Source organism: Xiphophorus maculatus, chromosome 13 (assembly GCF_002775205.1).
Source record: "Xiphophorus maculatus strain JP 163 A chromosome 13, X_maculatus-5.0-male, whole genome shotgun sequence".
Lineage (NCBI taxonomy): Eukaryota > Metazoa > Chordata > Actinopteri > Cyprinodontiformes > Poeciliidae > Xiphophorus > Xiphophorus maculatus.
Window position 1 is genome coordinate 17,443,499 of NC_036455.1, and position 25,008 is coordinate 17,468,506.

The 25,008-nt window shown below is 42.9% G+C and overlaps 1 protein-coding gene across 7 annotated transcripts in view; it reads left to right on the top strand.

The window, feature by feature from the left end:
- Nucleotides 1-24,285, top strand: part of LOC102222464 (triple functional domain protein) — a 90,981-nt gene extending 66,696 nt beyond the window's left edge. For 3 of the 7 annotated variants that reach the window (XM_023345163.1, XM_023345167.1, XM_023345169.1), the window contains 28 exons: nt 1,125-1,267; nt 1,356-1,455; nt 1,557-1,800; nt 2,902-3,009; nt 3,560-3,753; nt 3,849-4,019; nt 7,169-7,264; nt 14,166-14,314; nt 14,389-14,455; nt 14,540-14,643; nt 14,727-14,796; nt 14,878-14,967; nt 15,060-15,152; nt 15,315-15,365; nt 15,455-15,532; nt 16,409-16,600; nt 16,677-16,857; nt 16,945-17,160; nt 17,255-17,739; nt 18,325-18,572; nt 19,406-19,547; nt 19,627-19,654; nt 19,741-19,903; nt 20,297-20,418; nt 20,502-20,580; nt 21,267-21,467; nt 21,568-21,706; nt 21,947-24,285. In XM_023345163.1, coding sequence (XP_023200931.1) covers nt 1,125-1,267; nt 1,356-1,455; nt 1,557-1,800; nt 2,902-3,009; nt 3,560-3,753; nt 3,849-4,019; nt 7,169-7,264; nt 14,166-14,314; nt 14,389-14,455; nt 14,540-14,643; nt 14,727-14,796; nt 14,878-14,967; nt 15,060-15,152; nt 15,315-15,365; nt 15,455-15,532; nt 16,409-16,600; nt 16,677-16,857; nt 16,945-17,160; nt 17,255-17,739; nt 18,325-18,572; nt 19,406-19,547; nt 19,627-19,654; nt 19,741-19,903; nt 20,297-20,418; nt 20,502-20,580; nt 21,267-21,467; nt 21,568-21,706; nt 21,947-22,504 — 4,512 coding nt within the window. In that variant the 3' untranslated portion in view covers nt 22,505-24,285. The remainder of the gene's footprint in view (nt 1-1,124; nt 1,268-1,355; nt 1,456-1,556; nt 1,801-2,901; nt 3,010-3,559; nt 3,754-3,848; nt 4,020-7,168; nt 7,265-14,165; nt 14,315-14,388; nt 14,456-14,539; nt 14,644-14,726; nt 14,797-14,877; nt 14,968-15,059; nt 15,153-15,314; nt 15,366-15,454; nt 15,533-16,408; nt 16,601-16,676; nt 16,858-16,944; nt 17,161-17,254; nt 17,740-18,324; nt 18,573-19,405; nt 19,548-19,626; nt 19,655-19,740; nt 19,904-20,296; nt 20,419-20,501; nt 20,581-21,266; nt 21,468-21,567; nt 21,707-21,946) is intronic. The other 4 variants (XM_023345164.1, XM_023345165.1, XM_023345166.1 and 1 more) reach the window with 4 other exon arrangements.
- The last annotated feature ends 723 nt before the right edge of the window (nt 24,286-25,008 follow it).

The following is a 25,008-nucleotide window of genomic DNA, read 5'->3' on the forward strand; positions in this document are numbered from 1 at the left end:
TGAAAAAAAAATACTGATTCATTTTCTTTGTTGATAACTTTGTAACATCGATGTGTGCGGCTATTTCTGTAATATTTTTTGTCACTCATTTCAGGAAGTGAAACTCTTATAGATTCATTGCACAGTGAAAATTTTCAAGCTTTATTTTCTTGTAATCTTTTGCTTACGGCTTGTAGAGCATTAAAACCCAAAATGCAGCGTCTTAGAACATTATGGAGGATTAATAAAAGACGTTGAGACGTTTTGAGTTAAAGCTGAAGTATGTAATTTTTTAAAAATATATTTATAGTTTATATATTTGTTCACATGTTTGTTGAAACTGTCAGAATGTCATGACTGTATAAAATGAAAATCTGTGAAAAAATTGAGCTCCTCTGCTTTCCCGCAGTGCTCCAGGTGAGAGCTAGAAACAACCAATCAGGGCCAGGAGGCGGATCTTAGCGCTGTCAATCATGTCCATGTACGCGCTGCTCACCCCATCACCCCCTTTCCTCGCTCTCTGCTAGGATACAGCTTCATCTAAGCCTGTCATGAATGCTAAGGCTAGTTAGCATAGCCACTGATGATGGCTGACAAACTGTTTTCCTGTCATGGTAACTTCTTCCCCTGCCATTTGCACATTTAGCAGTGCGTTCATGAAGATGATTGACAGCGCTATGACCCTCCTTCTGGCTCTGATTGGTTGCATTTCTTCACACAGCAGAGTAGCTCAGGGAGGAGACTGATGTTTTCACACATTATCTGTCTCATATTATACTGTCCTGACATGGTTTTAACAAATATGTAAAAAAAAAAAGAAAATAAGATTCATACTGCACCGTTAATTATCTGATTAAGGCAATTAACAGTAATTATGAGAAACCCTGAGTTTCTGATATTTAACTTATTAAACAAAAACTTGAAATCTTTCACTCTGTATGAAATCTATGAATGTAGCATTCAAAAATGTAATTTTGTCCCCCCAAATGTACCTGTACATTTGAAAAATACCAAAAGTAAAATAAAGAGAAGTCATTCAGACTTGTGTGAAACGGAGTGAAATTTCATTAACAAAGTTTTTATTTTTCGTTTTGAGATCTCCCGCCAGATCTCGTTCAACATCTTCCTTTCCTGCCCTTTCGTAGGCATCAAACATTGAGAACAAACAGGACTGGATCAAACACATCAGGGAGGTGATCCAGGAGCGCACCATTCATCTGAGAGGAGCCCTGAAGGAGCCCATTCACATCCCCAAACCCAGCACAGCCAAGCATCCCAAAGGACGAAGGTAAACACGACGGGAGTTAGAGAGGGAAACATCTTTTCTCCTTCTGAGAACGATGGCAGTATGACACAATCCTGTGTTCTGTGTTCAGGGATTTAGAGGACTTGGACAGTCAGGGTGAAGGCAGCAGCCAACCAGACACCATCTCTCTGGCGTCACGCACCTCTCAGAACACACTGGACAGCGACAAGGTGGCAACACTCTGCACTTTTTAAAAATCAGAACAAAAAGAGTCAGAATCTGATCCTTTATTGTCCTATGAGAACTCTGAACGGGGTCTTCTCTTCCTCAGCTCTCCGGCGGCTGCGAGCTCACCGTGGTGATCCACGACTTCATGGCCAGCAACAGCAACGAGCTGAATCTGAGGCGAGGTCAAACTGTCGAGGTCCTGGAGCGTTGCCACGACAAACCTGACTGGTGCCTGGTGAGGACGACGGACCGCTCGCCGGCCCTGGAGGGCCTGGTCCCCTGCGCCATGCTGTGCATCGCCCACTCCAGGTCGTCCATGGAGATGGAGGGAATCTTTAACCACAAAGGTTCGGATCCGACCGCTGCAGTTCTGATCTGCAGAGATTTTCACATTCAGACTACAAGCTTCAGTGGTTTTTGTTTGGATCTTCATGTGATAAACCAAAACGTGGTGGATGATTGTGAAGAGGAAGGCAAATTTGACAATTTTTCTTTAGAAACATCTTAGAAGTAGAGGTACAAACCTTTTATTGAAGAGTGCAAAGAAAGCTGCAAGTTCTACTTAAGGTTTGTTAATCTAGAGCAGTGGTCCCCAACCACCGGGCCAATTGGTACCGGGCCGCACAAGAAATAATGAACTAATTCCAGATCTTTTATTTTGAAAATCCTAAACTGGACTTTACCGGTTACGTCTTGCGCGTCAAAATTGAGCCAACTTGCAGCAGAATGAGTAACAAAACAACGTCGGAGTACTGCCCCCCACCCCATTCGAACAACAGCATCGGACTCCATACTTACGACGCCTTCCCCCCCCGGTCCGCAGCAAAATTGCGAAGGGCTGACCGGTCCGCGCCACTTAAAAGGTTGGGGACCGCTGATCTAAAGGACAGAGGAAAACCTGTGCAAGAAGTTCTCTGGTCAGTTGGGACCAAAGCGGAACTTTCTGGCATTTGATGAAAAGCTAACACTAGAGATCCCTCCTAGCTAGGCCTGTCACAATAACAAATCTTTACTGGACCATAAATTCTCCCAGTAACTCTAAATTGGTGGGTTTTAAACCTTGAAATAAAGGAAGTCAGTGTTTCAGCACATTCACACTTTCCTGGAAGTTTGTTCCAGATTTGTAGAGCATAGAAACTGAATGCTGAATTGAAACTGAATTTTACAAAGTTTTGTCTCAGGGGTTCTTAATAACAAAACGCTCAATTTTACCAAATGTTTACGAAAGACTTTGACAGAAACAATCCACAATCATGTAGCACTTTGCCTCCGTCAGTCTTGTAGAAAAAAATCCTTTCAAAACACATTACAAAGGTGGTAACTTGATAAGATGTTACAAATTTTAGGGCGTATGAATACTTTAGCAAAGTACTGTTGCAATGTAATTCGATACTTTGAATGCGCATACCAGAGCCTTTCTAAAGCGTCCTCTCCTCTGCCTCTCACAGACACTCTGTCGGTGTGCAGCAACGACTCCATCATGCCAGGATCTTCAGCCACGCTGCAGCCTGGTCATGGCATCGGCTCCCACAGCTCACCTGGACCCAAACGACCAGGTAGGCAAAGATTTTCAAAGATGGCGATTATAGCTCATGTTGTATGTAGGTCTTTTGCAATAAGCAATAAATCAATTAATCGCATCATTTCCATTTGCATGATAGATTGTTTTTCTATTTTGACCAAAAACCTGGTGATAAAAGTCTTCAGTCTGTCGCTGTGGTCTCAACTAGATCCTTTTTTTGAAAAACTATTTTGTGTACAAAGACTTCGTTTTTTGTTGTTGTTTCTGTTGTTTTGTTTATTTATCTTTGGCTATTTAACGTGTCTTCTTGTTCCAGTGTTAAACGTTTATTAAAATCTAACCTGTTGTTTTTTGTTGTTTTTAAAAAATTATTTTGCCATTAGCATAATACTACATGAAAATGGTCTCAAAGCAATATTATCGATATCGCGAGAACTTCTGGGACGATTTATCGTACAGGAATATTTGTTATCATGGCAGGCTTAGTTGTGTGAGTGTATTTCATGTTTTGCCAGAAGTTGTTTGACGTCGTGGTAAAACTGAGAGGAGTTTAACGTTGAAACTGTAACTTCTACGTTTCCAAGGTAACACGCTTCGCAAGTGGCTGACCAGCCCCGTGCGTCGGCTCAGCAGTGGCAAGGCGGACGGCCACGTCAAGAAGCTGGCCAGCAAGCACAAGAAGAACCGGGAGGTGAGGAAGAGCGGCGAGATAACGATGGGCTCGCAGAAAGACTCTGACGACAGCGCCGCCACGCCTCAGGATGAAACCCTGGAGGAGGTGGGTGGACACACACACACACACACACGCTTTGATTTCCATAGAATTAGTTAAGCAACATAATCTCACCACCGCCATTCTTGCGTGCACCTCAGAGGGTTCGTAACGAGGGCCTGTCGAGCGGCACGCTGTCCAAGTCCAGTTCGTCAGGCATGCAGAGCTGCGGAGAGGAGGAAGGAGAGGAGGGGGCCGACTCGGTTCCTCTGCCCCCGCCCATGGCCATCCAGCAGCACAGCCTGCTGCAGCCGGACTCGCAGGATGACAAGGTGAGGACAAGGAGACTCGGCCAAATCACCCAGGAGAGGAAGCTGGGATTAAGATCTGACCTGCTTCATGTCAGATTGGGATTTTCAGATTTTTGTAAAACAATAGTGACACATACAGTATGTGCATTATTATGTGCACAGCTGCTCATTTCCTGTGACCAGTCAGCGGTTCTGATACTAAACATCATTTAGCTTTGGATTTAAATAGTCATCCCAGAAAGCTTGTCAAATGTGACTTTTTCTTTTTGTATTATTTGCAATGAAACATAAAAGTAATTGCCTTACTTGTCCCATGTAAGGAAAAACTCTGTTTTATAGAATGAAATGCTTTAGTTACGTTTACAGTGCCTAGTGAAACTGCAACAAATGACAACTTGAATGTTTGTTTCGTTGGGATTCCATGTGACAGACCAACACAAAACTGACAAGTAGAAGAAAGCAATTAAACAGAAATGTGACAAACAAAAGGGGGAGTTTATATTCAGCTGATGCCTCTAAATAAAATCCAGTGCAACCAGTTTCCTGCAGGAGTTTGCTGATATGTAAACATAAGTTACAATAGTTCTATAAAGATATCAGAGGTTTTTAGAGAGCATCAGTGAACAGCTTCATGGAAACCAAAGCAGACTTCCACATTTAGCTAATGTTGACTATATCAAGAATTACTTTTATTATTTCTTTTAGTTTGTGTCTCAGATAGTTGGCAGTTTTAAGTTTTCATATGAAAAATCTGCATTTTTTTTGACTGCATGAGCATTACTATTTGATTCCTGAAATGGTTTAAAATGTCTTACATTTCAGATATTTAAAATGTTTACACTCAGTTCTTTCTAAACTATTCACATCTCTTGAATTTGTTTTTGGTCACGTTACGACCATGAGCCAAGTATTTTATTGAGTTTTCATGCCATAGACCGACAGAAAGAGAGGCATCACAGTAAAGTTTTTATTTTTATTTTTCACAAATAAAATGTTAGAGTTGTCTCGTATCTGTGTTTAGCTAAGCTGAGTAAATCCCTAATGACCACTGTATATTATCTCTGGTTGTGTTTATTATTATTATTTTGCATTCTGCTCCAGTCTCAGGTCGTTTGGCTCCAACCATGTTGCTATCAGCTCCCCCACATCATCATACTGCCAGAATCATGTCATTGTAGTCGGGGTGTTTTCAGGATGATGTCCAGTTAGTTTTTCTCTTCATGTGACGTTTTGCATCATTCCAGATCAGCATGTTTATTTGAATTTTCTCTTTCCAAAGTGCTGCTTTGTCTTGGTCTATCACATAAAACCCAAATGGCAAATATTAAACTTTAGGTTTATGAAATGACAAAGCAGAGTTACACAAGATGTAACTCTATAATATTCTGTACTTTTGGTCCATTGCTTTAAACCTTTCTTTTTTTTTTTAAATGAACTTAAGCTGAGTCCATCTTTTGCTAAGACGTCTGATCTGTTTATCTCATTTCCCTTAAAATGTCATTTTCTGACGGAAATAAATCAAACCTTCATGTCATGCTGAGCATTTTTCTCTTCCTATTCTGCCCTGTCTTTTTTTTTTAAACAAAGTGTAACATTTTAGGCAGCAAAAGACTAAAGCAGATACTCTTCTGACACTAATTTGTGTTTCTCTTTTGTTTTGTTTCCTGGTTGTATTGTTTGCTGTTTGCCATGGCGTAGCATTACCTTGATTTATGTCCTGTCTTTGCTTTGTCTCAGTTTCCATATCTCTCCATCTGAAAGCCTTGCTCTTCCCCTTCTGTCTCCTCCCTCAGTCTGATTCTTTAATTCCTACTTTTTTCCTGCTCCTTCCACTTTAAAATGCCCTTTCTAAAGCCTGTTCTTTTTGAGGGGAAATGACTTTAAGCTTCTTAACTTCTTTGTTTGTTTTTTTAAACCACTCTGGTTAACTTTTGTACTTTAACAAACTCATAACATTCCTGAATTCCTTTAGTTCTTTTATTTCCTCGCTTGTTTGTTGTTTTTTTTTTTTTTACTGTAACTCTACAGTGAGCGGGTTAGGACAAACTGTAAATAAATAGAGAGAGGACACATGTAGCTCCTAAGAGGAGGGGGCAGTGTGGAGGTTTTTTTATTTTTTCCCTTCAGCGGTCAGTTCAGAGTCGAGGGATGCACTGCCTTATTTCTGCCAGCTTTACAATGCCTTGAGCATGCTCGACTTGCACTTGAATGCAGCGTATTTGTGCATGCTTTAAGAAGCCGCAGCAAGGGACGACAGACGCTTAGGAAGGAACGAGCGGCTCGTAGGAAAGCGGGTCAGGTCCCCCCCCCCACCCCGTCAGCCTCCTCTCTAACAATCTGAATAAAAGCCATGCTGAAATGAAGATTCAAACCCCCCTCCTGGTCCCACCTCCTGTCATCCCACCCGACCAATCACAGCTTCCCGTCCGTCACCCTCCCTCCTCCCCTGCTCGTCCTCATTCCCGCTCTTCTTACCTTATGTGCGTTACCTCATTACCCATGCAAGTAATTGGCATCTCTAAATGCTGGCGAGGCCAGAAGGGCGCACATCACAGAAAGGGTGAGAGTCTCCTGAACTATATCTGCACAAACACATCCATGAAACCTCTTTCATCCTCGCTGACGGCATTCTCTCCTCCATAACAGGAACACGACAGAAAACCTCTCTTTGCATTCAGATTGCACTTTTTTTTTCTCCCCACATTCTTTCTATCAAACCTTGAATGATTTTTTTTCCTCCTTCCACATTTCTTTTATCCTTCCGCCTCATGTTTTCCCTTCTCCATTTAGTTTTCTGAATTTCACATAAGTTTCCTTTGTTTTGTTTTTTTTTTTGTTTTTTCTTACTTTAGTTTTAAATGTAACTCCTCGGAAACTTGGAGTTTCACCAATTAGAGGAACCTCCTCAGATTATATCACTGAATTTTTTTTTTTTTTTTACTAAACCTTGAAAAAAAAACATTCACAAAAGACAACTAATATGCATTCAAGTCATTAAAAACTGACCTTTGACCACTAGATGGAAGGCATTTTCTTTGCTGTCCATTAATGGATTTCTCTAAATTGAGAATTAGAATTAAAATCAAGAACTACTGAACGAACCCGAGCACACAGGCTGCCATGTTCTCACGGCTGTTCTGCTTGCCTCCCCCCTCTCTGTGGCTGCTCAGACGTCGTCCCGTCTGTCCGTCCGTCCGTCCAGTTCGGAGACGCCCAGTGCCGCCGAGTTGGTGAGCGCCATCGAGGAGTTGGTCAAAAGCAAGATGGTAGGAGACAGACACACACCGTGTGTGTGCGTGTGCCGACATTCACAAAAGCAGCTTCGTGGTCATGAGTTTAGGCGCAGCGTCCTCCACAGTTATTGACATCCTTCATACTGTACAGATATCTGAAAAGCAGTAATCTCACACTGAAAATGTAAAAACCTGTCACTCATTTATTCAGTGTCTCATTTTTACAATCAAAATCACCTGCCCTGTTTTTGATGCTTCAACAATTTCCATAAAACAAAAGTGATAGAAACCGTTTGTTCTTACATTTAATTGATCGATCTATATCTAGTCCTCTGTCTCTCTATACTTCTTTCTCTTTCTTTAGTTTTTTCTTTATTTCCATGTCTCTCTCTGTTTCTTCTGGACTTTTCAAACTTTTTAGTGTTACGTTATCACAATGAAACTAATTCATTACAAGTCTTTTCACCAGGGATGCACTGATATGAACATTTTGGCCAGTCATTATCCAACCCTAATATTGCTATTATGGCTGATAACCAATATTTACCAATATTATATATATATCCACTAAACCTTTGACATTGTAAAATGACCATCATGCTGACGTTGCTTCTTTTTTTTTTTTCCAAAATTTATTTATGCTTTAACATGAGGTACAGTGTAAAGGCAATGCAATGGTTATATAGTTACAGTGTACCTTTAAATACAAACGTAATTGTGCTAGAACAAGCCCAATTATACCCACATATATACACCTACACAAAATACATAAAATGGATCAAGTCAAAGTAAACATATTGCGTTAGCGGACAGAAACAGATATATCATAAGATAAACAAAATAAAAAAGGACCACAGTACTAAATTTCTTTCCCTCAACCCATACAAACACACACTCGAAAAACGAGAAAAAAAATAAAATAAATACAATAAAATAAAAAAAAAAAATAGATAAAAAATAAATAAATAAAATAAAAAATAAATAAAAAATCAGGTGCCAGGGGATACTTCTGTTAATGTATCAACCAAACTTAACTCAAGAAAGAAGATGAAAGAAAGAGAAATATTGATAAGAATAATAAGCATCAGCTACATAAAGTAGGTACTACCTTATCAGTCCGGAATATTAGGGAAATTCATCTTTCTAAGGGTTCTTAATAAGGAGCTCCACAAACCCAAAAATCTCGTGGAAGAGCCTCTTAAAGTAAAACGGATTTTCTCAAGTTTAATGAAATACAGTGTATCTCTATATGATGGAGGTTGAGGCGACTTCCATTTTATTATAATCACTCTCCGTGCCAAAAAAGTCAAGAAAGCCAAGGAGGATTTCTGAAAGGAGGACAGGGTGGACTGTGGAGGTTCAACTCCAAACAAAGCAGTCAAGGGGTCAAGCTCCAATTTCTTGTCAAAAATATCTGACAGAATAGCAAAAACTTTGGACCAATAGTTAGAAAGCTGAGGGCAAAGCCAGATAGTGTGGATCAAATTGGCTGGAGAATGTTGGCATCTATCGCAGGCAGGAGAAACGTTGGTGTAAAACTTGGCCAGACGTGCTTTAGTATAATAAGTGCGATACACAAGTTTGCATTGAATTAAATTATGTCTGGCACAAATAGAAGACTTATGCACCAATGACAGGATTAGTGTCCAAAGATCCTCTGAAATGGTCTGTCCAAGGTCTTCCTCCCAAAGTGATCTATAGGAATTCAGGGTTTGTGGGCGTAGAAGCGTGATTTGATTGTAAAAAAAAGATATGGCTCCTTTCAATTTGACAGTAGGTTTAAGAAAAATGTCTAAAGGTGAATCTTTGGGAAGGTTGGGAAAATCTGAATAAGTAGAGCGGACAAAGCTGCGCACTTGCAAGTATCTAAAAAAATGATGGCGCGGGATACCAAACTTTCCAGAGATTTGTTGGAATGAGGCAAAAGTATTATCAATATACATATCATGAAAAGTTAAAATTCCTGTTCTCCGCCACGACAGGAAGATACCATCTGTGAGAGACGGCTGAAAGGTATGATTTGAAGCTATAGGGGAATAGACAGAAAGAGATTGCAAGCCAAAATGCCGTCTGAATTGTATCCACAGCCTCAAGGATGCATCAACTAGTTTATTGGAAGTATAAGGTTTAGTTGAGGACTGTAATGGTGAATGTAGTAAGGCTGCCAAGGACACAGGTTTTACAGAGTTGGCCTCCATAACAAGCCAAGCTGGAGAAGAAGGGCTATCTGACTGGAGCCAATATCTAAAAAGTCTAATATTTGAAGCCCAATAATAATATCTAAAATTTGGCAAGGCCATCCCCCCAAGCCTTTTAGGTCTTTGTAAGAATTGAGTGCGTATACGAGGGGCCTTCCCATTCCAGAGAAATTTGGTAATTATACTATCGAGTTTGCTAAAAAAGGACCGTGAGAGAAAGATAGGAATGCACTGAAATAGGTAGAAAAAACGTGGAAGGATGTTCATTTTGATTGAGTTAACCCGAGCAACCAACGAGAGGCCAAGCATCGACCAACGATCAAAGTCCTCCTTAACATGCACTAATAAAGGAGAAAAGTTAGCTTTAAAAAGATCCTCGTATTTAGATGTAACCTGGATTCCTAAATAGGTAAAGCTCTGATCTATGACCTTAAATGGTAATGTGTGCAGTGGGTAACTCTTGGCTAAGGCATTAGCTGGGAGTAATTCACTTTTGCTGAGGTTTAATTTATAGCCTGACAGCTGCCCAAATTTATCAAGTGTGGCAAGTACAGCAGGAATAGAAATATTCAAATTAGAAATGTACAAAAGAAGATCATCAGCATATAAAGAGACCTTTGTTTCCGTATCATTCCTCTTAATACCTATAATACTTGTATTACATCTAAGCGCAATTGCGAGGGGTTCAATTGCCAAAGCAAATAATAAGGGACTCAGTGGGCAGCCTTGGCGAGTAGAGCGACTGAGGCGAAAATAGTCAGATTGAGTATTATTTGTCCTAATCGATGCATATGGGTCAGAGTAAAGTAACTTAATCCACGACAGAAAATTTTCCCCAAAGCCAAATTTCTTAATCGAGTAGAATAAATATGGCCACTCCACTCTGTCAAAGGCCTTTTCAGCATCTAAAGATATCACAACTTCTTGAGTACTGACAGAGGGTGGGCTGTAAATTACATTAAAGAGTTGTCTTATGTTGGAAAAGGAGTTCCTATTTTGTACAAAGCCGGTCTGATCTATCCCAACCACAGTGGGAAGCACTGTTTCTAGTCTTAGAGCTATTGTTTTTGCTAGCAATTTAAAGTCAACATTAAGTAAACTTATCGGGCGATAGGAAGAGCAGAGTTGAGGGTCTTGGCCTTTTTTAGCCAGCAGAGTAATAACTGCCTGATTAAGGGTCTGAGGTAGACACCCAGAGGTTAAAGATTCGTTGTATACCTCTAAAAGTAGTGGAGAAAGCTTGTCCCAAAATATTCTATAAAACTCACAAGGGTACCCATCAGGGCCTGGACATTTACCCCCCTGCAGGGCCTTAACTGCCTCAGTGAGTTCAGAGATTACAATAGGTCTCTCAAGATCGTCGGCTACACCCTGATTGATGGTGGGAACTTCCAAATTGTTAAAAAAGTTATCAAAGTCGGTTACAGAAGGAGTACATTCTGAGGAGTATAATGACCTATAGAAATCCTTGAAGGCCAAATTAATTTCCATTGGGTCAGTTGTGATGCCTTGGGTAGTTTGGATCTGAGAGATGTGGCGAGAGGCTGACACTCGTCGAATTTGGTGAGCCAGGAGTTTACCAGCCTTATCTCCATGTTCGTAAAACTGGGCACCAGATTGAAGTAGCAGCTCAGTAGTATGTTGTGTCATGAGCACATCAAACTCAGCTTGCAACACGAGGCGATCCTTGTACAAAGTGGGAGAAGGTGATATTGCATACAAGTTGTCAATTTGAGAAATGTGGCGTGTCAAAGTATTAATTCTCTCTCTTCGCAGCTTATTTTCATACTTTACATAGGAAATAATTTCCCCTCTGATGAAGGCTTTAAGCGTCTCCCAGAGTAGTGAGGCCGACACCTCAGGTCCTCTATTATTTTCTATAAAAAAATCTATTTGTCGTGCTACAAAAGATACAAATTTTTCATTTGATAGCAGACGGGTGCCTAGCCTCCATGGAGGCCGCTCAATGGGGTGAGAGTCAAATCTAATAGATATAGAAACTGGGGCATGATCTGATAGGACAATAGCATCATATTTGCACCCAGTGAGACAGGACAGCAATCTATTATCAATCAAGAAAAAATCAATACGCGTAAAGGTGTGGTGGACTGGGGAAAAGAATGAGTAAACCTTCTGGGAGGGGTGAAGAAAACGCCAGGCATCATGAACATTAAATTCAGACATAAAGGAGTTAATCATTTTAGATGAGCGCGAAGGCATGGTTATGTTTGTTGAGGAGCGATCCAACTGAGGATCAAGCCAGCAGTTAAAATCACCTCCCAATATTAACTGATAAGTGGACAGATTGGGAAGTGACTGGAAAACATGTTTAAAAAAGTATTCGTTGTCATAATTGGGAGCATATATATTAGCCAATGCCACCGGGATATTGCAAATGGTACCAGTGATAATAACGTATCTACCACAAGAATCGGAAATGGTTTGAGAGTGCACATAGGGGACAGATTTACTGATAAGGATAGCCACTCCTCTAGATTTAGTGTTAAAAGAGGAATGATAAACTTGACTAACCCAGGTGCGCTTCAGTTTCACGTGGTCCACGTTCTTTAGGTGCGTCTCTTGAAGGAAAGCTATTTGTGCCCCCAATCGTTGCATATGATGTAATACCTTACTGCGCTTCACAGGATTGTTGAGCCCCCTGCAGTTAAAGCTGGTGAAATGGATCTCTCGTCCTACCGCTGTAGCTGGTGTCAAGTGAAGATCAGCCATAGGTCAAAGTAAAACACAAAAGTAAACGAGAATCACCCTGGTCACCCGAAAAAAAAAGAGACATACACAGACAAAAAGACAAAAAGAACAACGCAACGCACACACCCCTGCCACCTGAAACCCTCCCTAAACCAACCCATTCGCTGAAGCATTCCCCCAAACGGGATGCGCGAAACCCCATCAAAAAGAAAACAAAAAATAGCATCCAGCTTACTAGAGGCTGAAAAATGAAAGTAGTCTTAACTACTGACTACTCTCCTGGGAATGTGATGCAAATATAACAATATGCGAAAAATGCACCATCTAGAGAACAACAGGTTTGTAGAAACATGAAATATATTATAAGGCATGTAAAACTAATGTGCAATCGGACACACAAATGCCCCCTTGTATCAACAAGAACCAAGAAAATAAAAATACATCTCCAAACTAGGAGTTAAATCCACAGTGTATCCAGAGTACTCGAAAGGCACTGTAGAGAACCACAATGCATTAAATAATGATTGTATTGTACAGAGTATTACAGTTCCCAAACAAAATGTTATCCCATCACTGGGTAGCGGCCCCTCTGGGATTCAACTGTGGCCGGAACAGCCGCATTTCAAACTGTGGCCGGATCAACCACATTTTTAATGTTTTTCTCAACAAAGTCTGCAGCAAGGGCTGGGTCCTCGAACTTACGGATCTGCCCGTTGGGAAGAGTGATCCGTAGTATTGCAGGGAAAAGAAGCCCAAACTTGATTCCAGGGCAAGAGTGGAGTTCCTTCTTCACTTTCGTAAACGATGCGCGTTTTTTAGCAACTGAGGTTGAATAATCAGGGAAAATGAACACACGTTTTCCTTCATAGAGTAAGGGAGACGACTCACGAGCCCTCCGTAGAATCTCATTCCGTTCTTGAAACAGGTTGACACGGACAACGAACGGGCGCGGTGGGTCCCCCTCTGCTGGCTTGGCCCGCGATGTGCGATGAGCCCGGTCAAGGGCAGGCTTAGCGTCGAGGCCGAGCAGATCCTGAAGCAGCTTCGATACAAACTTCGTCGGCTGTTGACCTTCGGATCCCTCCGGTACGCCCACAAGGCGGATGTTATTTAGTCTGGAGCGACCCTCCAAGTCTTCACATTTCTTGGACAGTGTGTCCACTAATACATTTAACGATTTGACCGAGGCCTCCATGGTAGCTAGCCTCCCATCCTGATCGTTAGCAGCCCGCTCCAAATCGTGAATGGCAGTCCCAAACGAGGCAATTTTAGCTTCTAGCGGTGCCAGCGCGGCTGAGATCTCCGTCTTAACGACATTCGAAACAATGTTCTCAAACCTGTTGATGAGATCAGTGCGGGAGTCGTTCAGCATCTCTTGCATCTTGGATAGCAGTATGCTATTAGCATCTGGTTCAGCAGGAGCCTCGTGGTCAGCCTTGCTGCGAGTAGCCTTGTCGTTTTTCCCCATATTCAACTGCGGTACTTACAAGTTGCACATCAGATATGTATTTTCGTTCACTAATAGTCCAGTATGTTCCAAAAAAGTGTGTAAAGAGGTGCAAAAATTTACATTAAAACACATATCCCATCGGAGCACCCGCAAAACACGTCCTACATAGTCGGTGCTCAGCAGCGCCCCCCGCTGACGTTGCTTCTTTATTTAAATCCCGTGCTGAATCACGATCACTGTCACATGACCAAACAAATACCACATGACCAAACTCGTCCTCCGGAAACAACAAGATGGAGATAAATATCGCTTGTTGACATCAAATCAATTTTATTTATTAGATACCGATTTGTTAAACATCTGCCGATACCGATGTCAGTGCCGATATATTGTGCATCCCTATTTTTTTCCATGCCTTCATCAGCAGCTGCTATAAAATGAACTTGATTAACATCAGTGCTCATCATTCGAAAAATCCTGTAAAATAAATATATATTTTAGAACTATGATCAGTTGAAATGACTCCAGCTGACCTGTATTTGCTTTTTTTCCCCCCCGTTGTTGCGTGTGGACGCAGGCTCTGGAGGACAGGCCCAGCTCTCTGTCTGTAGAGCAGGGCGACAGCAGCTCTCCCTCCTTCAACCCCTCCGATAACTCCCTCCTGTCCTCCTCCTCGCCTGGGGAAGAGATGGATGAGCGCAGGGCCAGCATCGTCAAGAAAAGACAGTAAGTGTGCTGCTGTCTAATACAAACACACGCTGACTTCTCTCTTCAGCTGAATCATCTTGTTGTTGTTTTAGCTACGTTCTGCTGGAGCTGCTAGAAACCGAGCGAGATTACGTCCGGGATCTGGCTCTTGTTGTCGAAGTGAGCGCGCTACGTTTCTTTGTTTTCCTTTATGCCGTGTATTCAAGCTTATACATATTTTTTTCTTTTGTCTCCATAAATAAGGGCTACATGAGCAGGATGAAGGAGGAGGGCGTTCCCGATGATATGAGGGGGAAGGATAAAATCGTGTTTGGAAACATCCATCAAATCTACGACTGGCACAAAGAGTACGTCAAATGCTAGAATACAGATTTCCTTCTGTTCAGTCGACAACTAAATAACTAAATGTTTCTCTTTCCCTTCCACTCAGTTTCTTCCTCAGGGAGTTAGAGAAATGCTTAGAAGACCCTGACAGACTGGGACTACTGTTTCTCAAACAGGTTTGTCATTTTTACATTGTTTTCTAGATTAAAACTTTGTGTTTGGGGAATTCTGAAGTCTTCTGCTTGGTGTTTTCACAGGAACGCAGATTAAATATGTACGTAGTGTACTGTCAGAACAAGCCCAAGTCGGAGCACATCGTGTCAGAGTACATCGACACCTACTTCGAGGTAAACGGTGATTTAGCTAGAGAGGCATCAGATGTAGACAGCTTTCAAACTCTGAGAACTCAGTTTTTGTTTGTTTTTCTTTTAAAATGAAGGATCTGAAGCAGAGGTTGGGGCACCGGCTGCAGATCACAGACCTTCTCATTAAACCTGTTCAAAGGATCATGAAATACCAGCTGCTGCTCAAGGTTAGTCCTTACTGACCCAGCAGAGGGCGCCGAAACCTCTACTCGGCTTAGATTCACTTAAAAAACACCTTCATCTCTGACTTCGCTGATTGTGTTTTCCAAAGTCAAACATTACCAATGTTTTTGTCTTTTGCTGTAACATATTTGCTTTGGCTGATTTAGGATTTCCTCAAACACTCTAAAAAGGCTGGACTGGAGTGTCCAGATATAGAGGCAAGTGACTGAAAGCTTTTGCTTGAACACTTAATTTAAAAGACAATCTTTGCTTTTCTAAAAACATTTTTCATTTCCACCTCTTACAGAAAGCAGTGGAGGTCATGTGCATTGTGCCAAAAAGGTGCAACGACATGATGAATGTTGGTCGGCTTCAAGGATTTGATGTAGGGAAAATTTTATTACACAACATTGCCTCCCAAACGTTTCTTTTGGGCTTTTTCCACAAACCTCAGTATATTTTATTGGAATGTTATGTGAGAGACCTGCATAAAGTGGGAAAAGGAAACGGTTTGCAGCATATGTGCACACAGAAAAAAATCTGTGAAAGGGGGTTGAATGTGAATGTACACTAGATTTAGTAGATTTATTCCTTAAAAACCCTGTATTGTTTTCTTTCCTCTTCACAATTATTCATCATATGGATACAAACAATTATTTGATTTACGATTAATTGACGATTAATGGTTTATTAGGTTAAAATTAGTTCCAATCGATACACTGTGGGCTCAGATCTTCTGTCACTGTTGTAGTTTGACCGCCATCCAGCAGAAGGCGTAATCTTGAATGTTGCCGGTTGATACAGAAACAAAGATGGCGGGGGCATAAAGAACTGGAAAGAGAAACAATCCATTGTCTTTTATTTCTCTCTTTAGCAAGTTAAGAGGTTCCTGTTTTGTTATATTTTATGAATATGTCCGAGGCTAATAATGTGATACAACCTCAATATTCTATTTATTGAGTCAGTATTTCATACAAAATTATGTTAAAGTTTAATTATGATTTTTGTTATTTATTTAAATTGAGCATTTTCCAAAAAATGTAGCCCTTCTTAACAATCCTGGTTGTTAAGAAAATGGCCGTTTATGCATCCCTAATTAAATGCTTTTTGTTGGTTTATCACATAAAATTCCAATAAAATAAAATAAAGGATTGGCGAAATGTGAAAAAGCTCAATGGGACAGTGGCTTAACTGATTTATACTGAATTCTGCATTGTGAAATGCTTCTACTAAAAGATTTTTCCCGTTTCTTTGTCTCCAGGGGAAGATTGTAGCTCAGGGTCGCTTGTTGCTGCAGGACACGTTCATGGTGTCCGACCCAGACGGCGGCCCGCACGGCAGGATGAAGGAGAGGAGGGTGTTCCTGTTCGAGCAGCTGGTTATCTTCAGCGAGCCTCTGGACAAAAAGAAAGGTTTCTCTCTGCCAGGCTTCCTCTACAAACACAGCATCAAGGTGAGAACACTACAAAGTTGCCTGATTGATTTGTTGTGGCACAGATGTTGAGTCCCTGACCCTTTTGGCTATCCAGGTCAGCTGTTTGGGTCTGGAGGAGAGCGAGGAAGGCGATCCCTGTAAGTTTATTCTCACTTCTCGGTCAACCAACGGGACGCTGGAGTCCTTGGTGCTTCACTCCTCCCATCCGGGGGTGTGTGAAGTCTGGACCCTTCAGATCAGCCAGATACTGGAGAGCCAACGCAATTTCCTCAATGGTGAGCCTTCGGACAGACGCACAGAACCTGGTGTTTGGTGGCGGAGCTGTTTTTGTACATGGCTGTCTTTCTTGTACCGTCTCACAGCTCTGACTTCGCCAATAGAGTATCAGAGGAATCACGTTGGGGCCGGCGTGGGAGCTCAGGGCGGATGTGTTGGTGGTGTGTCACCCACCAGCTCCGCCCCATCAGGACCGCAGAGCGTCTCCCGGCGGCCTTCCAAGATCCCCCAACCCTCTCGTCTGCCCCAGCCCCTCCGTCACCTCACCGGGGCCGATGCGGAGGGCCCCAACAAGATGTTAGGTACGGAACGTCGCCCCCTTGCTCGGCCAGCTTTATTTTCACGGCACATTGAAGGTTGTGACTGAGGTGTCAGTTTTGCTCGGTTGTGATCCAGGTTTGTCCCCTCGTCCCGTCCCTGCTACCCCGCTTCCTCCAGGGGGCAGTCCGCAGGGCAAGCGTCCCTTGCAGACCGCAGAAGACCAGACACACACGCAGACCCTCACACCCGCCAACACTGTAACCCCTATTCCTCGTGCCACAGTGGGGCCTCTGCCCTCCACGCCAACCTCCAAACCACGGCCCGGAGCCGTGTCGCCAATCGCCCCAACTCCGGCCGCGACCGCCTTTGGAAAGGACGCTCTTCCTCCTCCCCCTCCCAGCCCGGGGCAGAAGACCGGATCTGGATTTTGGAGCTCTATGCCAGCCTCTCCCGCCAGCAGGTCTGGCTCGTTCACCTTCCCAGGAGAGGCGGCAGAGACCCCGGCCCGTCAGCCGGGGGTTCAGGCCCACAGACACTCCACGCACAGCAAAGAGGCTGACCGCATGAGCACATGCTCATCTGCAAGCGAGCAGTCCATCCAGTCCACCCAGAGCAACGGGGTAAGACCTCTAGCTGCGGCCCACGGCTGATTCCACTAACACAGAGGCCAAGGGAAGCCTGGCGTTTCCCGCTGCTGCCAGCAGTACTAATCTGTTCCCCACTAAGCATCTCTGACAATCTTCTCCACTCTTCAGCATCACGCTCTGTAGCTTTAGATCATTTCTCAAGACAAATTCCCTTTAAAGGTTTCAACCGCCGTGCTTTTGTCCTCACTTTTCCTAAGAGAGACTCTGCACTTGGGCTTTTTGTTTCCTGACTTTTTTAACTTTACCAAAGCTCAAACTAACAACCTTCCTTCCTCTTGGCTGTCTCTCACCAGCTGCTGTCTTCATGGTGTGTGACTGCACTGACTTTACCTGCAACTAACCTCTGACGTTTGTGGTTCCTCCACAAATATACTCAGATCCTTTCATTCAACCTAACGCTTTTCGTCTCATCTTTGCCCGGAGCTGCAAATACGACTGCAGAGGAAATCGTCTTACTGCAACTTTTTTAGTCACAGGAAAACAACAAACCTTGTACAAAGCCTGGTTTCATTAAATTCACTGTGATTTCTCAACCCCTGTCTCCTCCCTGTTGCACAGAGTGAAAGTAGCAGCAGCAGTAGCGTATCCACCATGTTGGTGACCCAGGACTACATGGCTGTGAAGGAGGATGAGATCAGCGTCAGTCAGGGCGAAGTGGTCCAGATCTTGGCCAGCAACCAGCAGAACATGTTCCTGGTGTTCAGGGCGGCTACGGAGCAGGGCCCCGCTGCCGAGGGCTGGATCCCCGGATTTGTGCTGGGACACACCTCCGCCATCGTCCCTGACTCCTCCGACGGGCCAATCAGGTAAGAGATTGGTTCACCATTCCTTAGGGTTAGGGTTGCATTTGGTAGGGCTTCCTCCAGAAAACTTGCTAATCTCAGTGTCAGTGGCGCTAGGGCAGTCTGCCAGCACCACCATGTTTTTAGCTAACATTGCGTTACCATGTTTTTGTGTTAAAGAGGCAGTATTATGGAAAATCGACTTCTTGGAGCTTTACATCATGTTTAAATATTATTACCTCATCAAAATATACCTGCAGTGTTGATTTGATTCTTTCATGCATGATTGAGAAATTCTTCAGTCTCCCTTGGCAACCATTCAGCTGTGCAAATCACTTAAGGCTGGTGAAAACTCTGGGAAAGGGTGATGAGTGATGTTGTGATGACTTCCTGAAGGCGGAGTTTCATAAAGAGCAGGAGTTTTTAAAGAAACAGAGGCCCAATTTCAAGAAGTTAAAACAACTGAGAATAACATGGTCACTTGATAGTGCTATAAAACGCCGCTATAAACATAGACAATACATAATAGTCCCTTTAAAAAGTGCTGACAGAAAATTTTATAATTGTGTTGTTAGAAGAAATTACTGACGAGTGTTAAAAATGGCAAACACACAAAAAACAATTAAAATAAATATTACCCCTAGTTCAATGCATCAGCTGTAAGCATAGCTTATTCTGTCTTTGCTATCACTGTTGTGTTTAAAAAATCCTTTTTAAAATAAACAATGTTTACTCCAGTAAAGCCTGGCAGCCCACCAGGCTTATTATACACTGGGGGAAGCCCACCATTCAGTACACGAGTTTCCAACAGACGTGGGGCTTTTTGTTCTTGACCTTTGACACTTGCCTCATTGCAGCAGGAAGTCTTCATCTTGGCACACGTCTCTGCGAATACGAAAGAAGTCTGAGAAGAAAGACAAGGAGGTGAAGAAGGAGACCAAGCTGGAAAACGGTTACAGGAAGTCCAGAGATGCAATGGCCAATAAAGTTTCTGTAAAGGTGACTTCCTGATTCATTGAGCAATCAGTGTAGGGTTGAGTTGTCTTTCTTTGTCTGACTCCGCCCTTTGTGTTCACAGCTTCTAAATCCCAACTACATCTATGATGGTAAATATTAACTTGGAGTTTAGAATAAATTGATTCAGGCGACTGTAACCTGTGGATTAATTAAAGCTTTTATTTTTTTAAACCAGCTCCCCCAGACTTCCTGGTGCCCCTGAGTGACGTGACATGTGACAACGGCGAGAGCGTCACCTTACGGTGTAAGGTTTGCGGTCGACCCCGCGCCACCGTCACCTGGAGAGGACCCAACGAGAGCAACCTCACCAACAACGGACACGTCACCATCGCCTACAAGTACGGAAACAACACAGCCTCGCACAAGTCTTCATACCTCATTCACAACTTTAAAGTATTTTATTACGATTTTAAAAATACAAAACAGTTGCATTATTGTGAACTGGACGGGAATTGAGAAATCATTTTAAGCCTTTTTGTATTAAGCCCCCTTTACTTCCAATGCACGTCACTATTTGGAAAATAATAAAAATGTAGAAAATATTTGTGATTTTTTTTCCCCGATTATTCACAACTTTATAATATCTGCCAAAATACATTAAAGTCTGTGAATTTTAAGAGAACATGGAGTTCAAGCCGTATGAATGTGCTGCAGGCTCAGATTTCAGTCAATCAGATGCAGGAAGTCGGTTCTTTGGGAGCCTTGCTGTAAAAATACATTTGTCATTTTAGCGATGCTGGTGAAGCCACGCTCCGGATAATCGGCGCCACCGCAGAGGACGACGGCGTTTACACGTGCGTGGCGACCAATGAGCTGGGCAGCGTGACGTCCTCGGCGAGCCTCAGAGTGTTGGGTGAGAGCGTAAAGCGATGACAGCGACCGCCGGGTGTGTGACGGGGGTGGTGTGTGATTCAGGTGTGTGTCTTTTGCTTTCAGCCGTGTCCACTGATGGACTCAGAGTGAGCTGGAAGGACAACTTTGAGTCCCAGTACACTGAGGTGGCTGAACTGGGGAGGTAAGAGACCCAACATCATTTCACTGCAAATCTGTGTTTTGGCTTTTTCCTAAAAATACTCTGTTAGAACAGAAGCTCCCAAACTTTTCCATTCTACTTTCCCCCAAAGAGCGTTAACCTCGGTTCAGGAACACTTTGCTACAAAATATGTAACGAAACATCAACTTTTCGAATGTTTTCTATTCATTATTCAAAAGTTATTACATTCATTTAGCATAAATGCTGAATCCGACCGTCTGATTTCTATGGCCATGAGTTGATATATTTTCATAAAATACAGTTTTTCATCACAATCCCCTCTTTTGATTATAAGAAAATGGGATTAATTTGCAATATTACATATCAAATTTTGTTTTATTCTCTCAGTTCTTATGTTTTTTCTCCATGTCTTGCTGGCTGTTGTAGCTTGAGGAGCAAAAATGAATTTCACTTTCAGCCAATCAGAATTAACAGTGAAATTAATTATTTTAACTTATATTTCATAAAAAAACAAACAAACAAAAAAAAAACAAGAAAACGGATTTAAAAAACCAGCTCTAGATTGTTTTTTTTTATCTTTGCATTTCTTTTTCTCATCTCCCCTCCATCTTTCTGAGGCGCCCCACAGCGCCCCCCGGCGGCCCCAGTTTGAAAAACACAGCTTTAGAGGACTTTTGAATTGAACTGTGTGCGTTTCCTGTCTGCAGGGGGCGCTTCTCTGTCGTCAAACGCTGCGATCACCAGGGCTCCAAACGGACGGTGGCCGTCAAACACGTCAACAAGAAGCTGATGAAGAGAGATCAGGTGACTCAGGAGCTCAACCTGCTTCAGAGACTGCAGCATCCGCACATAGTGAGCCTGGTGGACACGTTTGAAACCCCCAGCAGCTACGCTATCGTCCTGGAGATGTGAGTGCCAGATACACAGAGGGAGAAAAAAAAAATCCAGTTTTTATTTGGAATTGAATCTTCAATCTTTTGAATCTATTGATGATTTTTCGGACTTCAGGGCTGATCAGGGTCGTCTGCTGGACTACATAGTGAGCTGGGGGAACCTGACGGAGGAGAAGGTGGCCTCCTACCTGCAAAGTGTTTTAGAAGCTTTACACTACTTGCACAACTGCAGAATAGTGCATCTGGACGTAAAAGTAAGTTTCTTAGCAGATTTAGTGACTCTGCTTAACATCCTAGTGTATCCATCCCTCATGAACGTTTCCTCCTTTCAAATCCAGCTCCACCTTTTCTTTAATCATAGCTGGAAGTCTTTTCTGGAAATGTATCATAATAAGTGATAAATTTATCATTTCCCACCCTTTGCCCTGGCAGATAAAGTCTGTGACGAATGAATTTACTGTTCACAATGTGGCGCTCTTCTTCTCTTGCTCCAGCCTGAGAACCTGCTGGTCGCCCACAACGCCAGCGCCCAGCCAGTGGTCAAACTCACCGACTTCGGAGACGCGGTCCAACTCAACAGCGCCCACTACGTCCACCCTCTGCTGGGCAGCCCCGAGTTCGCCTCCCCGGAGCTGGTCCTGGGGGAGCCCGTGTCGCTGACCTCCGACCTGTGGAGCCTGGGCGTGGTGACCTACGTGCTGCTGAGCGGCGCCTCGCCGTTCCTGGACGAGAGCGCCGAGGAAACGTGCCTCAACATCTGCAGGCTGGACTTCAGCTTCCCCAGGGATTACTTCCACGGCGTCAGCCAGGCCGCCAGAGACTTCGTCCGCCTGCTGCTACGGACCGACCCGGGCCGGAGGCCGCCGGCGGGGCTGTGCCTCCAGGAGCCGTGGCTGCAGGCCCCGCCGGGGGACGGGCGGGGCCGCGGAGAGGGATGCCTGGACACGGCGCGCCTCATCTCCTTCATAGACAGGAGGAAGCACCAGACGGACGCACGGCCCATCGGAGGAGTCCGGAGCTTCATCCAGAGCCGCCTTCAGTCTCGGATCTGAACGCCGCGGGCGCAGCAGGAAGCGTCCCCAGATTTCCCAGAGTTCTCGCTGATCTTATCCTCCTTCACAACCCCGAATCCCCTGTAGTACCACTGGTAGTTCAGTCTGGAGCTACGGAGCCCCAGAGAACATCACCAACCTGACAGAACGGATGCCCTCGTCTACTGCTGCTTGCTGAGATTTTCTAGTTTTAAACAAACAAACAAACAAAACAATTTTTTAAAAGGATGAATAGAATCATTAATATAGTAACTTATTTTCCTTGGTGGGAGTCAAAGCTGATTTGGAGGAGCTGTCTGAACGAGCCTCGACGGAAAAAAACAGTCGCCAAGGACCGGCACGGACGTTTTGTTTATTCTTTTACACTAAAGCTATACCTGACACTTTGCAGAAGCAGCTCTATCTTATAGAAATGATATATTTAAGAAAAACACACAAAAGTACCATCCGTTTGTTTTAAAGTAAAAATAAATAAATAATAAAATGTTGAAAGTTGGCTGTACTACTTCAGACGTTCTGCTTATTAAACCCATCATCATGAGAGGCCATGTTGACCATGTTGCGTGCGCCGCCGCACCGTCCAACCCCCAGAAGGAATGGCGCCCCCTGCAGAACAAAAGCTGTGCTGCGCAGACAGCGACATGTTTAAGCCTTACCTTGTAAATAGACTTCTGCCTTCTTCCCTCTCACATTCATGACGGACTCCTGCTTTCAGGACGCGGGGCCGTCGGAGCCTCGGCGACGGCTGCGGGTCGCCAGGGAAACCAAGCGAATGTGGGAAGCCCCCGGAGGAGAAATCTTTCTTTTTCTTTTGGTTTTGGTTTCTTTTTGTTGTTTTTTTTTCTCTGTAAATGCACTCACCGTACGTTCTGTTTGATTATCATGTGCAATGTTGCGGCTTTAACATTTTATGCAACTATTTATGAAGACGTCTGTTGTATCTGTAATAAATCTAGAGAAAAGGATGTACTTGGTACTGCAGGCACTGCTGGTAGTTTGTGTTGTTGGCTGTTCCGACCGCCAGGCCTCACTGGGGTCACGACCTACAATCATGTGGTTCATTTTAAGGATTTCGGTCTGATCAAAACTTAATTTAACACGTTTTGTACTGTATGCCTCTGTAGTATTTGGTACACCAAAGTTGCTCTAGCTTTATAGTACTTAGGAAAACAGTTTTATTGGAGTAAGTTTAGGTAATCAATGACCTTTTTTGAAATGATTGTTTACAAGAGTAAAAAAACAAGGAGTGGTGGGAGGGATGCACTCTTAGATTAGTCTCTTTTTCCTTTTTAAATAGGCAGGAGGACAGAAACTAGCTCTTATTATTAACTCAATGAATTAGGAGTTAAATGGTCTTATTTCCTTAATTGTCTTCTTTCTCGCTGCCAAAATATTTCTTCTATAAATTTCTCGGATAAACTATAAAATCTCCCTGGAGGTTCGCCAGAACATTTCTGGAAATGAAAGTAACAAGCTGAGGGTGGGATGAGCCCTCTGTTAGCTTTTTAAAATTATTATTATTATTTATGTGATATAATTGTGCACATGCCGTTCAAAACAAGGAAACTTGGACTGGATACCTCAGTTTTAGTTTTTCCACCCTTTTTTTTTTTTGTTGCATTTGTTTTTATTTACATGTTTGCAGCCACATTGTGTTTTTTTTTTGTTTTTTTTTTATCTTTGCATGTATATTTCTTTGTACAGCTCATCATAGTCTCCCTTGTAAATATTCTCATTTTGTCATCAGTTATTTGAAAATTAAACATAATGAACAAACATGACCTGCTTTTTAAAAATATTTTGCTGCAACACAACCACTTGCTTCATTTACTTGGGGAAACTCAAAGGAGTGAATAAATAGTAACGTATGATGTGCATTTCTGTACAGCTGCCATTATTTGTGGTGCAAGAAGCTGAAAGCTGCTTCTCCATGTTTGGTTCTGGGGATGCAGAGCAGAACCAGAAGACCTGAGGGGTCTGGAAGGTTGATCCAACAACAACAGGAATGTATTGTGGTGCTAGGCCGTTTTATAAACTAATTTATAAACTAACAGTATTTTAAAGTGTATTCTCTAAGCTACAGGTGTTTGCGTTCGTGTGATCTGCTCCAACTTTCTGGTTTTAGTGAGAAAGCCAGCAGCAGCGTTTTGGATCAGCAGCAGCTTTTTAATACGGTTTTGAATTATTATTCACGTTTTTCAGAAACAAAATTCTTAGTGTTTTTATGAGATGAATTAGAATCAGTTCTGTTCCATTAAAGCCAATGTAGCGTACGTTAACCACAGACGCTCCCAGATACATACGGCTATAAGCGTTTGGCGCCGTCTAGTGGTCAGAGTGTGGTACATCAGCTGCAATTACAAGTTCACACACACACACACACACACACACACACACACACACACACACATACAGTATATATGACTGTCTGATCATATGTTGTAGCTGTAAGAACACAGAAAAACAATGAATGACTGAATATCAATACCCAATCATTCTGTTGC